The following is a 17014-nucleotide window of genomic DNA, read 5'->3' as shown; positions in this document are numbered from 1 at the left end:
GTTTGTTGTTGTTTTTTTTTCCCCCATCCTGGCAGTCCAGACAGGATTCATTTCGTCTTACTGAAGCAGATGGGGTAGGGGGCTTTCAGGGATGGGGAGATGAGCTACATTAAGGGTTTGTACTTAATTGTGAGCTTCACTTGACCTAATTACCTGAGAAAGGATCTCCAGTGACAGCAGGGGGTGCCCTTTCTGATACTACTGCAGGAGTGTAGCAGATACCAGGGGCATAACTGAGCAGTGTTTGTAACACACCAAACTGCCACAAGCAGCCAAACTTATGCAAACTTAAGATGTGATGATATTGGACTATTTGAGCTATTAGGAGTGTAAAAAATTACAAAATTACCAATTTTATGTCATTTTTCAAAACTTATTTGAAACATTTACTGTTATAGATGCCCTTTGTACCGCCTTTGGCCGTCCTCTACATTCAGTACTCTAGGCCCAAATGAAAGTGATCTCAAAGTGGAGGTAGCGTGAGGGATACAGGGAAAAAACAAGTAAGTGAATGATAAATAAAACTGAAGTCACGGAGAGACTGAGTTGAGTGGTGGCATGACATCAGAGGTGGGGAGGTGCACAAAAATCTAATTTACTTCTCTGGCTAATCCACTTTTCACTTTGTGGGTGGGTCAGTTTTACTGTCAACTCCCACCACATGGTGAGTAGGTTGTACTTTGTGAAACAAAGCTTTACTGAATTCAATCAGGCAACAAAACAATGGTCTCCAGATTCATATACTACCTCCAGCTCAGGTAAGGAATTAGTAATGTTTTTGTGTTTCTACACCGGTATGTGCATAGAGGTGTGTAACCCTTTTTATTTTTAAACATAAGTCACATGCTATGTGATGTGTGTTGCCTGTGAGTGCTCAAAATTTAGGATCACAGATGTGTAGTTTACCTGCTGTGCATGTGCTGTGATCAGCTCTGACTGGCTCTGGGCCTTTGAAATATGATACAATTATAACCATGTAGTATACACTGCATATATGACAGCATACACAGAAAAAAAGTCATCAGTTTACCTTTTATATTGTAGTTGTGCATATTGAACAGTAGCTTTTTCATTTATTGACATATTAAAAGCTATCGTTTAGAATTTGTAGTTACTAGAAATGTTATGTTATCCAAAAATGATCCAAGCAATCTTCCTGGGGGTGCCAGTATAAACTTGCAGGATATAAATATAATACAGGCTCGGGTCAGTGTGTGAACACCGTCAAGCATTTGCAAAGCTGCATATTAGAAATGCTACTTCATTTCAAAGCCAAAGCAGCTGCCCACGAACATGAACTTGAGCCCTAGGCTGAATTTCAAAACAACAGCTGCAAAACTGTAAGATGACAATAAAGAACCCTTAAGCTGTATGGCTGAAACTAGCAGGAAGTTTTATTTTGCTCATTATCCATCCAGAGTGGAAAAACACAGCATTGACTTCCACCTAATCAAAGTTGTAAATAGTAGAGCAAATAACATACATTTAAGTCCCACTAGCTGTACGGGTTGTAGATGGCTGAAATTTATTTAATTTTTTAAATGTTTTTAAGGTCACTTATAACCATGTTCACAACAACCCTTTTACATCTCACTCTGATTGTTAAATGTTATTGTTTTAATGTAAAACTAAATGTTAAATCTAGTTAATTCACATTAAATGTTATAAAATATAAGCAGTATAAATGTAAAAAGTAGTCAAACGGTTGATTTTAACATCATTCAGTTCAATTCAGTTTTATTCATATACAGCCAAACCACAACAGCAGTCACCTCAAGGGGCTTTATATTGTAAAGTGAAGTAATACAGCTACAATAATCTAAAAAAAAACACCAGCAATCAGATGACCCCCTTATGTGCAAGGGCTTGGAAACGGTGGGAAGGAAAAACTCCCCTTTTACAGGAAGAAACCATCAGCAGAACCAGGCTCAGGTAGGGTCAGCTATCTGGAGCCAGGGGTTGAGGGTGAGGGAAGGAAGACGGGACAAAAGACACAATGTGGAGCCAGATTAGATTGAACTATGTTGACATTACATGAAATGCATGTAAAGTTGCCATCTTTATAAAATTTACTCTAGAGAGCAAAATGTAGGAAACATGGTTTTAATTGTCCTGCTTTACAACTTTTTAAAAATGGTCCCACAAGCTGTTATTACACATACATATGTATATGTGTGTGTGATAGATGATAATTCAAATCTAAGGAGAAAAATGTGTTTACTGGGAAGATGTATGGAGGCGCCTCGAAAAACACCCGTGAGCTTACTTGTACAGGAAGCTGTCAGTACCCTGTTGGAGCAGCTGGGTGCGCTGTCACATCTGAAACTTTGCCCTGCGGGGTTTGGGCCAATTCCGGAGCTGGTCTGTAAGTGTAATCCAGCCCCTGTCCTGCGCTGCCTCTCAGAAAACACACAAGTTTTAGAGAAAGACGATAACACGGAGCCGAGAGGACGAGGAGGAGGAGAAGCAGGAGGAGGAGAGTAAAACGTGAGAATGAGTCGGTAACATATCCGCACACAGATGGAAGGAATACACGGATAAAGTGATTACCTATCGATTAGCGATCGGATGTCATAGCCGTGTGTAAAATAGAAGAAAGAAGAAAAGCGGGAGAAACATGAGCCGGCAGCCGATGGAGTCACAGGGAGTGGTTTTAACGGGTTACCACAGCAACGCGGAACTGTTGCAGCAAACTGGACCGTGTGAGTCCAGCTGTCCGCCGGTCCCGGACCCCGAGCACACCGTATACAGGTGGGAGTGTGTGCAGCTGTAATGCCTTCCTTATACACCATTAAAAGAAGTGTGTGTGTGAGAGAGAGAAAGGTCACGGTGATAATGCTATTTTTACTCATTTTCTTTTTTGAACTCCAGTTGTGGACAGAGTGTTAACTGCGTTAACTTGAACCCAGCAGCGGCTTGGTGTACTGCGCTGCAGGCAGTTCACATTTTTTATTGTTCCCACTGGCCTAACTCCGCCCTTGGCCTTTGGTTATGCTTTTTCCTAATCAGCAGATAACAAGTTTCACCTTGGTTTTCTTCCACTGGCCAAGATTTCACACCTTATCCACAGCTCTTCCTTAGCACTGTAGCTTTACGAAAAGTCTTCCCCTACGAAGAGCTAGTTTTATAAGCAGTGACCAGACTGAAATGCAGAAGTATTAAATTAGCTCGTAGTTTATATATCCCATTTCCCCTAGTCAGTGTGCTTGGTGACACACTTCTGGGCTGTGGTAAATCCTGTTCACTAGTTTCCATCAGCTTAAACAGAAAAATTCACGTTATATTACACAGATTGTTATTATTTCTATTATTATTCTATTAATAACAGCTGTAAGGATGTCTTAAAACAAATAATCTATATGAGACAGTCAGCTTTCTGTGATTTAAAACAGAAACAGAAAATCCCTGACACTTAAAATACAGAAGCTGAGTTATTCTATACTTGGCCTGAGTTGCTGCACTTTAAAGCTTTTGGTTTTTAGTTTAAAACCTCCATGATTATTTGTTGATAAAGTGTCTGAAGACATAATTTAACTGTAACAGAGTATACAGAAACTACATTTAACTGCTTTCTTATTCACATGGGAGCATGTTTGACTTGGCAGATTTTTTTTTTTTTTTATATGCCGGATGCCCTTCCTGAGGCAACCCCAAAAGAAACATATGTGTCCTCTCAGGATCAAACCAATGACCTCTCTCTTGTTAGGCAAAAAAACACCATGGAGCCATGCAACAGTGGGAATATAAGGCCAGAATGATAATTGTCTGTGATGTCATGTGGTTAGTAAAATGTATGACTGATAAATTACATGCTTGGCTGCCACAAACCTCCAGGGCAGAGTCACTGTTTCCTACACAGATTTTTCAAATCTAGAACTCGATGTGATCAGTCTCCACCTGAAACACAAAATCTGATTTGGTGTTTTGATGTTCTCTTCATGCAGCAGAATTTAGTCACACCTTGTCTGGATTTCATAGCTTAAGTTTCTGGCTTATTGTTTTATTTAATGGTTTGACAACCTTCTTCTCCTGTTGTACAATGAGGAAGACACTCAGTAATTCAAGAGGTGCTGTCGCTGGGGTAGCGATGAATGAGAACTAAGGTGTTATGGAAAAAACTGTATAGCTACTCTTTTATTTATAACGGATTGCTGATTCATACAGGCCGAGCTGGATGTGAAGTCTGCTCATTTACATCAGCAAACACCTGCCGTCACCAACTGTGGGCTGGTAAAAGTAAACAGCCCCAGCTGGGATTCAAACACGCACACCTGTGTGTAGGTGTGTATCTGTGTGCGTGTTCCAGATGGCTTGGCCAGGTAGCTAGAAGAAAAAAGAAAAACAGCATCACATTACAGGCTGCCTTTGTCTCACCTCCCAAGCAGAGTATGTGTATCCTGTCTAGGTTGACGTGCGGAGGCTTACTTTTGTAGTCATTGTTTCCCCTCATCAGGAAATGCCAGAGAGACATAATGTGTCAAGTCTTGCATTTGATGTCTTTATTTGTTACATTCAGGTCCTCTGAGCAAGGAAACTTTACGCTATTATATCACATTTTCCATTGCCATATATAAACTATTGATTGTATATAAAAGAGGTTTGTAACCAAAGTGATGTCATTATTATTTTTGAACTACTCTTGAAGCAATGGCCTTATTAGCATAGTGGCTAATGCATCAGTCTTTTTTCTTTTTTCTTTTTTTCTTTTTATAAACCATACATGAATGAGAGACTGGATGTTAATTTAGCAGCTAATGCTAGCTAACATGATTAGCTAGGCACATTTATAGATGTACCTAGCAATTAGTGCCCAGACAATGAGCACAGTCTTTTTGGACAGGACAGACCCTTCGATCAACAGCACCAGTTCCAGATTCAGTGACTTAAAAAGCTTCAATCCCTTGTACAGTTCTCAGAATCTCAGGAATTATGGGGGTCTGTAGGGACTGACTCACTCTTGGAGCCTGGTAGCATATTGAGAAACTGGAATTTTTGGCACTTCACCTTTTGGCTTCGTTTGACTTGGTATAAAATACTACTTCCCAAAGTGTCTCTGTCAGGTGGTTTGCTTTTAAAAAAAAAAAAAAGTAGTTTAGCATGACAAAACAGACAGTTTAGCTCTACAACAGAGCACTACAACAGGAAGTGAAATAAATGAAAGGTTACAAGACATCGGGCCAAAATGAATTACAACAACACAGAGGGTGCAAACACACAGCTGTGTTCTGTATAACACATATCGGTCAGATCAAATCTGGCGCCTGTAAGGATAAACAACATTACAAATAGAAGAGCTGAGGATTAAGGAGATGCAGCTAAAACTGAATCCTACAGAAAAACACATGGCAAAGGAGTTAGTAATCAGGAATACTATAACAGACATGGATAGGTCATATATTGTCGATTCATTAGAACTATAAGAAGATGATTTGTTCAACCAGTGGGTCATTGCTGACACCAGCTACTGTGTAAGACGGGAAACAGAGTAGGCTCTGTCTTCAGAAAGAGCAGCTGGCATCTGTTGGTCTAAATGGGAATACCACACCCATGCGCACACACAGAGAGACAGACACACAAACACTTGTCATCCTCTTCCCTTTTCCTCAGCTGCCCATTGTTCACTTTGTGTTTTGAAGCCTTAAAAATAAGTTTGATTGTCTTCCCCTTCCAAAGTCAGTTTTGAAACAAGCACTCCTTTAAAATCTTATTTCGTACATTATGGAAAATATATATTTTTAAGTTGTTTATAAAGGGATATCTTCACATTCAAAGCAAAAGCAACATATAGGTGTTTTTTTTATCCTATTAAACAAATAAAATTGAAGTATGATTTAATATTTTACAAGCAAGCCAGAGGTTTTAATTTTGGATAAATGTAGCTTCTCTTTACAGCATGTACAGACATGAGCATGTTGTCTTTTTGATCTCACTCTCAGCAAGAAAGTGAATAAACATTTCCCAATATGTCAAAAGTCAATCCCAATAGCTGGAGGAATGCAGCTGTGTGAAAACATGCCCTGTATCTGACACCAAACATGGGTAAAAATAAAGTGCAAGAGAAAAATGGCTGCTCAAGTCAAAGTACAGCACATACAAGTACATGCTACAGTATTGTTCGGTCAGTGATTTTTGTCCACTTTTAAGTGGTCGCCTGGCAACGTGATTGCATATATATCATAATATTAAAGTTTTTTTAGATATAAATTATATTTTATCATCAAATAATGTAATACAATGCTTTTTAAGGTGTTAGAGACACTTACATGGTAAAAAAAAAAATAAAAAAGGGTCATTTTAGCCTATTGATATGTTGTTGCTATGCAATGTGGTGATGTCATAATATATGCGATAGATAAGAACCTTCAAGGACCTAAGATGTACCCATGTGCCAAGTTTGGTCACTGAACTCGTGATCGTATAGGAAGGAGTTGGTGGGCAAACAGGTAGCGATTTGGTGTTTTATAGTAAGAGTAGAAGATTGTTTTAAAAATGCTTTAAAATATTAGCTTCATCTTAATGCTGCAGGCCGAGGCTGTAACTTACTCCATATTTAATATGATCGTATGTCTTTAACATAATAATAGCTGTTACTTCTCGAATAAATCAGATGGAATTGCAATAAATTGTTAGAAATTGCAAATATAACATGTGCTTTGATTCATTTAAAGCTACATTTTCTCCACCAAATCACGTTTTGTGCCACTGGAGTGATTCATAAAGACATGCTGGTCATGTGGGAAATTCGCTTCCTCAGATCTTGACTCATGTTCACCTCATGTGTGCTGAACTGGCTCTTTGTGTGTGCCACTGTTTTCTTTCATTCCTGTTTGCAGCTCGCAGCATGGGATTGATTTTTATAGGCTGTTTTAAGTCCACACGCGCACACACGGCCTCGCGCAATCTGTCTTTGTCGGCAGCTCTAAGCAGCTGATAAAAGGCGTGTGGAAAAAGGTACAGAGAACAATTATACACACCACTGCAGCACTCTATATACTTCAAAGATAATATGTATATGTACTGTACGTGTGCCAAAGTGAGAATGTGTTTGTTTTGCTCGCAAGGGCAGCCTGCTGAGCCTCTCGGACTGTGTGTTTGTGTGTGTGTGTGTGCATAAGCAAGCAAAGTGATGTTGTATGCAAAGCCTTAAACAAATTTGTTTGCATTAATTTGGTGTGTGCTTTGCGACCTTGACTTTAACACTGTAGGAAGACACAACCAGGAGGCAGACCTGAACTTTGGGTTTAACCTGATTGTTACATAGTGATCAACAAGCTTAGGTTAATTTTTAACAAGGTCGTAAATACATTTCCATGAATGACATGATTGTATTGAAATGGAAAATGTGGCAGGAGTGTCTTTCCCAATTAGATTGTTGACGATCTGAAGTTCATTTTTGTCAGATTCTGAGTTTGAGTGTCAGATACAATTATTAAAATGCAGGCAAATGCCTAAATGATAACCAGCTTGGCAAGATCCTCACAGTGTCACTTTAACCTTGCCAGTGTTCAGCAGACATGACGTTTGCCACATTTCCACAGGAACTGAGAAATCTACCACAGCAACGCTAACTTCTCAATTATCAAAAGTGTTTCAAACAAACACAAAAGTGCTTAAAACAAAACTGGTAGCTCCAGAGGAACCAGTTCATTCTGAAACCCTATGAAACTGGGAAGTCACAGAGTTTAATAAATGCAAAGTACAGCTGGGTTTGATGGAAAATTGACCAGGGATCATAAAACCCCTGTAAACAGGTTAGGAATGTGTAGAGTCTGTAGGTAATGAGACTTTTGGTACAGTTAACTCTCTGGTTTCTGTTTGTCGTCCGCCTTTAATAACAATGCTATCAAACAATCACGTTTAAGACACTGACCCCTGGACAGAAATGAAAATGTTGGCCTGGATATCCACTGACTACACTGGAAGTCAGTTTCCCACAGGTCTCCAGAATTTTAAATCTTACTACATATAACTCATTCAGTACTTGTTTCTACTTTTTAGTCTTTACAAAAGCAGTCAGCAAACCAACTAGTGGATATTATTTTCACTGCTAAAATTAAAATTAGACACTTTCGCATAATCATACTGTTGGGTCTGTTCCCACAAACCCCGCTAATTCTAGAGACTTATTCATCATGAATGAAAACAAGACAGTCAGCGATCGATCGATTACTTGCGCAAGGAGGCCTCGTCTATGTCCAGCATGGAAGTGACCCCCATGAGGGCCTCCTCTCGCTGGCTTTTATTGACAAACTTCAAACAATAGTTTACAAAACACCTCCCTCGCAACCCCTTTGGTTACAAAGACAAGGCACTGTATGTATATGCATGCAGGGTGTGTGTGTGTGTGTGTGTCCTCCTGCTGACCAAAGGGTCGTAAACGCAGGAAAGCTTACATCAAAGGAAGTAGATCTTCCAGATAGGATGTATCTGCTATAAAACCTCCCCAACACAAAGTGGTTAGAGGTGCTCAGGATCAAAGGAATAGCTTTGATAATACTGCTTGAACTAAGACTGTACAAATTTAAGAAACACAATGGCAACATTCAACAATTAGACCTAACATTTTGTCATTGTATATACTTAAATTTCAACTTATGCACCCTTTGTTTGGACAGTGACAGTGTAGATTTCATTCATACACAACTCCTCTTCATTCACCTTCTATCGATGCAAAAGTTCACAGTTAATACATGTAAGCAGTTAACCTGCTTCTCATTGATCTCATACACAGTAAACTACATCCTATACGTAAGCAAATCAGTATCAACAGTCCAAAACAGGAATTAATATTTTCAAAAGAAGATGCCACCAAGGACCAGACATTCACCAAGTTATCCAGCCTTGTGGTGCATCTACTCCTGTCGTGCAATTCATTATGTATTCCTGCAAGTAAACAACTGAATGTAACAGTCAAACAAGAAGAATCAACATTCTCAAAAATCATATGTCACTACAATACAACTGTATACAGACATAGACATTCAAACACATCAGTTGACTTTATTGTTTGTCCATGTGGCTCTCAGCTAGCTTCAAAGCTGTAGCCTGGTCAACACCCTTCTTTATGACTCCTATCAACCCCCAAATCTTCTCACTGTAGGCATCCTGTGGGGTTAGAGTCAACTGGTAAATTATCCGCATTTACAACTTCTCCTGTCATGTTGTCACCACAGGAAAACCTTTGTAAAGGAAATTGGATCAAGGTGTTTTGATCTTCTTGGCTCAAAACCTCAGCCAGCTTGATGTAGATGTAGATGATGTAGATGTAGACAAAGGGCTTCTCTGTTTGCATCCTTCTTGCAGAGGACACAAGAATAGGTGACGTTGCTCAGATTTCATGGTAAATCTCAACTTGGACTAATCCATTGCCCTTCATACACATAGGCAACTGGCCTGTTTCCAGTTTATTTAGCTGTTCAATGTCCTGCAGCAAGTCAGATAGTTGAGTCGGACTAGCAGGTCTGTCTTACCAGAGCAGTTCACCTTCCCAGCTACTGGTGAATCAACCGTCAGGTTCAGAAGTTGAAAAGTTGGCAGTGTTCCAAGTATGTTTACTCCTGGATGTGTTGCTACGGCAACCAAACAAACTGTCTCGCTCTCAGTGATGCTATATGGCCACAGTCCAGAAGAATGTGTAGACAGTGGCTTCACAAGCATAACCATTGGTCTCGTTCTTTATGTGAGCGGTTGTGTTCACAAACTGCCACCAATAGTTGGTTGAAAACCCCATGCAGGCACTGGTGTGGTTTGCTCTGTCCCAGTCGCTCCTGTCATCCCACTCTGGGTCCACAGGCACAAGAAGGCGCACAGCACATTCCCAGCCATCTGATGAGTACCTGTGGCTCAGTTGGTTTCTTCACGGATTGAGGCGAGGGGCCCTGGAGCTTTCCCCCCTTTGTACCCGGTCTTCCTGCCACTTACTCCGAGCTGGCCTGGATGTGTGTCACCTTCTTGCAGTGCGCTTGATGTATCCAAGTGTCCTTTCAGCAATCTTCACTGCTGTGGTGGGTCGTCAGCAGCACCCGATATGGACCTTCCACCGTGGACTGGACCAGCACTTCCTCTCCATGGCCTTGTCACATCCAATCTCCAGACTTCAGACTCTGCTCCTGTGGAGAACAGAATCATCTGGCAGATCATTTGTTCTCAAGACTTTTTACTTTTAAACACTTTAAGCATCTAACCTGCTAATATGCTCTCTCTTCTGCTCTCCTATCATCACTACAGAAGACTAGAACTCTAAATGCTCTAACATATATAATCTCAAAGAATCAGACCATTCTCTGTTGGAGTAATCCTCATGTACATTCATATACATCTTAACTAATTCTACACAGTCTAACCATGTCTTGCGTGTCTCTTCCAAAGTCTTCCTAAGTTTTAACTTTACTGTTCCATTAGGTCTCTCTACCAACCCTGCACTTTGTGGGTGATATAAACAATTATGTTGTTAATGTTATCCCTAGATGTTGTGCCATTAATCTAATCACTTTATTTACAAATTGTGGACCATTATCACTATAAATGGTCTCAAAAGAATCCCATGTTCCAAATATTTGCAGCATATCATACATGACCTGCAAAATTTTTTTTAAGGGTATTTAATCTTAAAGTATAAACTACTCATTATCTCCCTCCTGTTGCGACATGGCAAAGCCCATGGCGCAAAATAACTAACAGTTTTATACCAATTCTAAGGCAGTATTGGTTTTATCACACAGATAACAAACACCATCCTGCAAGCTCGCTCCTACTGTAAGTCACAACTGTTTCCCTGCAGTAGATGAGTGGCCCTGCATGTCTGCCAGTGCATCCCGCGCCAATAGCCAACGTCTGCTGGCGGTGCACTGCTAAAACGTTAACACCATGTTCTCCTAAAGTTGCCTCTTTCGCGATCTTATCTGCAAAAGCATTCTCTAATGCATCTGGATCTTTCCCTCACATGTGTGCTACACATTTACAAACGGCAATTCTACTGGGTAATAACACTGCCTCCAGCAGATTTTGCAAGAGTTTGGCATGTTCTACAGGTTTCCCTGTAGAGGCTGTCACACCTCAGCTCACCCACTGTACCACGAAGAAATGTAATGTAGCAAATGCATACTGGCTATCAGTGTATATCGTCACATCTTATTTCTCTGCAGAATTAGACACTTCCGTTAAAGCTAGCATCTCTGCTACTCAAGCAAATATAAAACATGCTAGTTGTCCTGCATAAATAACTTTCTCACTATCTACTACAGTAAACCCGTTTTAGTTTGTCCCTCTACTGTTGTAGAACTCAACCACCAACAAACCAAACCTTTCCCTCACCAAGTGGCACATCTGTTAAGTCATCCCTCGGCTTATACTCCTCTCTACGCGCTGTCTACACTCATGAGAAGTGCCCTCTTCTTTCGTTGGCAAAAGGTTTGATGGATTCAGAATTGTGCATCACTTTATGGTTATATGTGGTTGTGAGAGTAACAGTAACATTAAAGACAAGTGTCTTGTAGGTGACAGAAATGTAATTTTAGTCTGCAGTAGTAGACATCTACCTCGTGTGAAACTAACAATGTCAAAAGGTGAAATAAACTATTTCCTGAAACATTGTACAGCTTAGGCTGCTGCACATACTGATCTCACGCATGGAGGTAAAGCACAAGCAACTAGAGCTAATCTTTTAGGATAGTAAGTTACTGGCTTCACTTGTGGAAAAAAAAAGTGCTGTTAGTTATTTCACAGTCACCTGGCATTTATGCTGTTCACAGAACCACAAGTCCATCGCTGGACCTCCTCTGCGCTGTCACTTATGGAGCCTGGCACGCTCCCTCAAATCCTCATGATTCAAGCGTTGCTGAAGATTTTAAAGGCAGAACACGTCGTACACCTTAGTTGTCTTCCTCAGCGTCAGCGTCGAAACTCTTTCATTTTATTTTAAGATTTTGCTGTGCAGAGTCTCCTCATGACGATCTCCTGGAAGCTCAGTAGCACAGCTCTCTGTGCTGAAGGCGATCTCTGATCCTCCTGAAGACTCTCTCCAGGCCTCAGCTCCCATCTTGTGGACGATCCTCTCAGTCACTTCTCTCGTCACGGCATCTCACGACATCTGCAAATTAAAATGACACTCCTCTTGCCACATGGCTTCCGCCATGTGTCAACTCCCAATGAGACATGTACAAGAATGTTGCACATTCTCCCTAAAACAATCTCCAGGGTTTGTCCTTGGAGCAGCTTCACTCAACCTGTAACCCTGTGTAAAAACATTAGTCAGCAATTAAATGTTTAGCTTGTCTAACTCTCAGCTCCACCTGGAGCCTGTATCCTGGAAGACAAATCCGTTAAATCAAACTTCACATTTTCAACCGACTATAGATCAAAGGAATAATAAAGTATTCAGCATAAAAGACAAATATCATGTGCAGGTTTTCCCCAATCATTAAATCACTATTATTATCACAATTTGTCCCAAATCATGAATCATCCCAATTTATTCCACAATTTAATCGGTGACTTTCCTTAACAATGTCACTCCACTCATTTTATCACTATGAGCTCAGTAGTGGCCAGCTAATGAGCCCCATATTCAACTATTCTGTAACCACTGCACATTTGTTCAATTGTCACTTCTCTGTCTGTGCTGAATCCTTTACAAGCACTCTTAAAGAAAAACAAACATTAGCCAAACACAGTTCATCCTGGTTATCAGGTGTCGGCCATTCAGATTCCAGAGAAGCTGTGAAAAGTCATAAAGTTAACACTCGCTGTAGAAAAAGTAACAATAGTTTCATCACAGTATGTCTCAAACTGTATTCACTTCTCCCCTGTAACATTCATATTTTCTCCACAACACAGTGTAATTTCATCATCAACACACAGCCTGTAACCACAGTTTTCTTCACACAAAATCTCAGTAATCCTGTGGTAGAAAACACACATTAAGTTGTGTCCTGCTATAAATCACATGATCAAATCACATGATTAACCATCTGCTGTAAAAAGAAATGTTAATGTTAGCGCTGCGCGGGTGTATACACTCTTTCTCACAGTGATCTCTGTGAGCAACACAAAGTAGTTAATAACACACCCATGGTGAATTCACAGACACAGAAAATTTTAAACCAAAAGGTTAAATTTGCAGAGTTCACATAGTCATGTGACCCAAGTTTCCTCCTGTGGTCTCCTTCTGTTCCTGCAACAGAGACACACACAGAGATACATCCACACCTTTGTCAGGTGGGGTTAACTTCACACAATGGTGTTAAGTCAGTCAGTCTTGTCAGCTTTTGTCAGTCAGGTAGTTAGTTCCCCATTTATTTTAAAATTCTCACTCATTCACACAGTCATCCATTCTTTCTTTTGCTGATTGTGGAATTTTATCGTCGCATTTTCATTTTCACCCACAGCAAAATAACGTCATTTCAAAAGGAAAAAAAAACTCCAAATTGGATTCCCTCTCTGAATCCTTTTTGACAGGGACTTGTTTTCTGATTGTCCCAAATAAGTGGCTTTCTCCTGAGCTCATTTTAATTTTTGGAGAAACTCACTTTTGCAACAGTTTTCTCGACGATGAGTCGTGTATAGCTCTTTATTCTAATCGTGGATATCTGCTCAAACAGAGATCATCAGCGAAACCTTCAGTGCACCATGAAAGTAACAAAATAAAAAAGAAAGGAAAGCAAAGGAAAGAAAGGCCTTGTTTAAGTCATGACACGTGTTCTTCATGCCAGGGGATAAATCGTAACAACCCATTTGGCAGGCTCAACTTGGTAACAAAAGACAAATCAACAGCCAGTTTAATCTCAAACATTCATCCAATCAGTCACACACACAACATACAGCATAACCCTGTTGTCTCATCACATAATAAGTTTCTTCTCATGTAACCAAAAAAATGTTTGCCGTGGTAAAACTTCTTCATACACCAGAAACTCACAATCAGCTCACTCATTTAAAACCCCTCATCAGCATTCTGTTTTCCTCTATGATGCAGTCATCTCTCCTCCTATAATATTCAGTCCACTAGTCTATGTATCACTTTCATCTTACTAGTGACTTGGACAAGATGACAAACAGAATCTCATGCTTAAGATGCTGTCTGGTCTTCATGAGTATCATTTATTGTGTATATGCATGTAGGGTTAGTATGGTTGATGTATTTTCTGTATGTTTTTGTGTTCCTCTCATCACATTTCATTAATCTCATCACTGCTTAAACCACACACATCTCTCTCTCTCTCTCTCTCTCTCTCTCTCTTTTAAACTATCCTTCTCTCATAAACAGAAAGTAGCATTATAGCTGTTTCAGGCTGAGAAACACCAAACACTCTTCGTGCTATCATTCACCACACAAATTATGTTATTTCTTTGTCCGCTGGGCAGGTGACCTGCAGAATCACGTCTGCCCCAGCTGGATGCCTTTTCACACACACCGTGACGTCAGACACACTCACACTCGCTTCTGCTTAGAGCACAATTTCACTTCATTCATCAACGATCCACACACCACGTGCTGCCCAATAAAACTTTGCAGTGTATTTCATCCTCTTTCAAGGCAGACTTAAACACCATATGGTTTTTTTTCTGTTGTATCAGGGATGGATATGTGGTTGCAACGTTTATGTTCACTTTCTTTCCTTTCTGTCTCCTCTCCTGCCTAGTCTGTTTTGGACTCAACGCTGCTCCTAATGCCTCTCCATACTCAGCCTTTAGTCTCTCCTCCACCTCTGCCTCTTACGCTCTTCTCTGGCTCTTTTTTTCTGCTAACATTCTTGCTCTTTCTAATGCTTTTCCACGGTGTTGTTCCACAACTTAGCGACTGCTAACTACAATTCCTTCCTCTTAGCTGTCCCTGTTTTACCTGCTGCACTTAGAGTTATTCTTTCTACAAGCATTTTACACTGAACTTCCACTAATATCCCTTCAAATACACCAACAACCTACATACTGCATGCTGCCGGTGAATATTTCTCCATAAATTTTACATCCCCTTCTAAGGCAGACTTACACATTTTATTCTCACACAAGACAACAATCAGCCACACTCACGCAGACCACGTCTGGCCCGCACACACAACATAGGCCTATCGCTTGCGTCTACACGCACAGCTAGCGCTCTGTTGAAAACTCTCAAACGCCCCATATGGCGGAGAATTCAACCGTCGGACACTCTCCAAGCGCCCCATATGGCGGAGATTCCAACCTTCGGACACTCTCCAAAACGCCCCAAATGGCGGAGATTCCGAACACTCCTCACGGCGGAGCTACCGAACCTAGGTTATCTCCACGCCCCACGGCGGAGAAGCCTGCGTCTCTCTCACGCGGCTGGCGCGCTCCGTGCACCTGCGATCAACGCAGGGGTCACGTAACCGCTCTCTAAGGCCTTCTGTACTTACTGTTCGTGTTGTTTCCGTTCATGGGAAGAGTCTCTGTATCCGTCAATCGCCATCCATCCCGAGGGAGTTCAGGCGCAAACTTCCCGGCCTGGTGACAAGCATCAAGGCACCAGGGCTTTCCGTCAATCATCCCAGGCGTTGCGGTGGCGTCCTCTCCCTCTCCTCGCGATGGAGGCAATGTGTTGGGATCCGGCTCGAAGGACCAAATAAATGTTGGGTCTGTTCCCACAAACCCCGCTAATTCTAGAGACTTATTCATCATGAATGAAAACAAGACAGTCAGCGATCGATCGATTACTTGCGCAAGGGAGGCCTCGTCTATGTCCAGCATGGAAGTGACCCCCCATGAGGGCCTCCTCTCGCTGGCTTTTATTGACAAACTTCAAACAATAGTTTACAAAACACCTCCTCGCAACCCCTTTGGTTACAAAGACAAGGCACTGTATGTATATGCATGCAGGTGTGTGTGTGTGTGTGTGTCCTCCTGCTGACCAAAGGGTCGTAAACGCAGGAAGCTTACATCAAAGGAAGTAGATCTTCCAGATAGGATGTATCTGCTATAAAACCTCCCCCAACACAAAGTGGTTAGAGGTGCTCAGGATCAAAGGAATAGCTTTGATAATACTGCTTGAACTAAGACTGTACAAATTTAAGAAACACAATGGCAACATTCAACAATTAGACCTAACACATACATTTGGCTTAAACATGTTTTCCATTGTAAATCTAATGTACTGTAAAGAAAAAACAAATGCTGCTTTACGCTTTTTATGAATTTGAACTCCAATAAAGTAATGTTCATGTTTTGGTGTGTGTGTTTGTTTGCTCGTCTCTGATTTATGAGTTAGTCAAACTGTTCATGCTGAAGCTCTGAATCAACATATGTAAACGATTAACTCATGTGGTGAGCTCATAGCTCTGCCTGCTTTTAGGGTAAACGCATCTTCTGAGGTACATCAGAAAACGCTCATGTCTTTCCTCACAAATTAAAGCATCACACTTCCTGGACTTTTAAAGGCAACATGGACATGAACTGGGAGATAATTATTATTATTATTATTATTATTGTTATTTTACTTTTAATTAAAACCTCAGATGAAGTATAAAGAGAAATCGGTGGTATCGCACAGAACTTCCAGCTAAATCCTTGTGTTTTTATGGCTCTGTTGTACTCAGTGTTGCAGGAAGTCTGCTGTGGTATGTGGCCTTAGCTCAGCACGAACCCTCAGGGTAATACTGGGGTGATAATTCCAAATTAATTAATAAAGAGCATCAGCTCAGTGCTGCTCTGTCTAAAATCCCATTTAGTCCCTGAGGGTAACTGATTTTCACTTCCTCCATTTCATTGGAGATTTGTAGAAAATGGTAATCTTCAGTTAAAAGTCATCGAGTGTGAATATGTGCAGAGTTCATGTACGTGTGTTGGTACATTTGCACGTGTTTGCATTTTTTTGTGTGTTCTGTTTATCTTCATTACCTGAAAGTAAATCATTTGTTTGCACAAAGGGCAACTTTACTTTACACGATTTTCTTCTCCCTCCTTTTCTTTGTTGGCTTTAGTGAAGTGAAGTGAAGTTATTTTGATTTTATATCATTCTAATATAAAATAAACTTAAATATTAGTTATATAGGACTTTTTT

At 40.6% G+C, this 17014-nt stretch overlaps 1 protein-coding gene and 1 long non-coding RNA gene across 3 annotated transcripts in view; one reads left to right on the top strand and one right to left on the bottom strand.

Moving 5' to 3' along the window:
• Positions 1–1809: 1809 nt before the first annotated feature.
• LOC116332241 lies at positions 1810–2642 on the bottom strand. The gene is made up of 3 exons (XR_005608374.1): positions 2551–2642; positions 2267–2397; positions 1810–1946 (listed from the first exon to the last, which is right to left on the bottom strand). It is a non-coding gene; the product is annotated as an uncharacterized LOC116332241 (long non-coding RNA).
• The window catches only part of arhgap18 (Rho GTPase activating protein 18), a 28786-nt gene continuing 14177 nt past the window's right edge, over positions 2406–17014 (top strand). For both annotated transcript variants that reach the window (XM_031755110.2, XM_031755109.2), the window contains exon 1: positions 2406–2751. In XM_031755110.2, coding sequence (XP_031610970.1) covers positions 2618–2751 — 134 coding nt within the window. In that variant the 5' untranslated portion in view covers positions 2406–2617. The remainder of the gene's footprint in view (positions 2752–17014) is intronic.

Source organism: Oreochromis aureus, linkage group 15, assembly GCF_013358895.1.
Source record: "Oreochromis aureus strain Israel breed Guangdong linkage group 15, ZZ_aureus, whole genome shotgun sequence".
In the NCBI taxonomy this organism is placed as follows: Eukaryota; Metazoa; Chordata; class Actinopteri; order Cichliformes; family Cichlidae; genus Oreochromis; species Oreochromis aureus.
The sequence above is the reverse complement of the archived record's forward strand: the minus strand, read 5'-3'. Positions and strand labels throughout refer to the sequence as shown.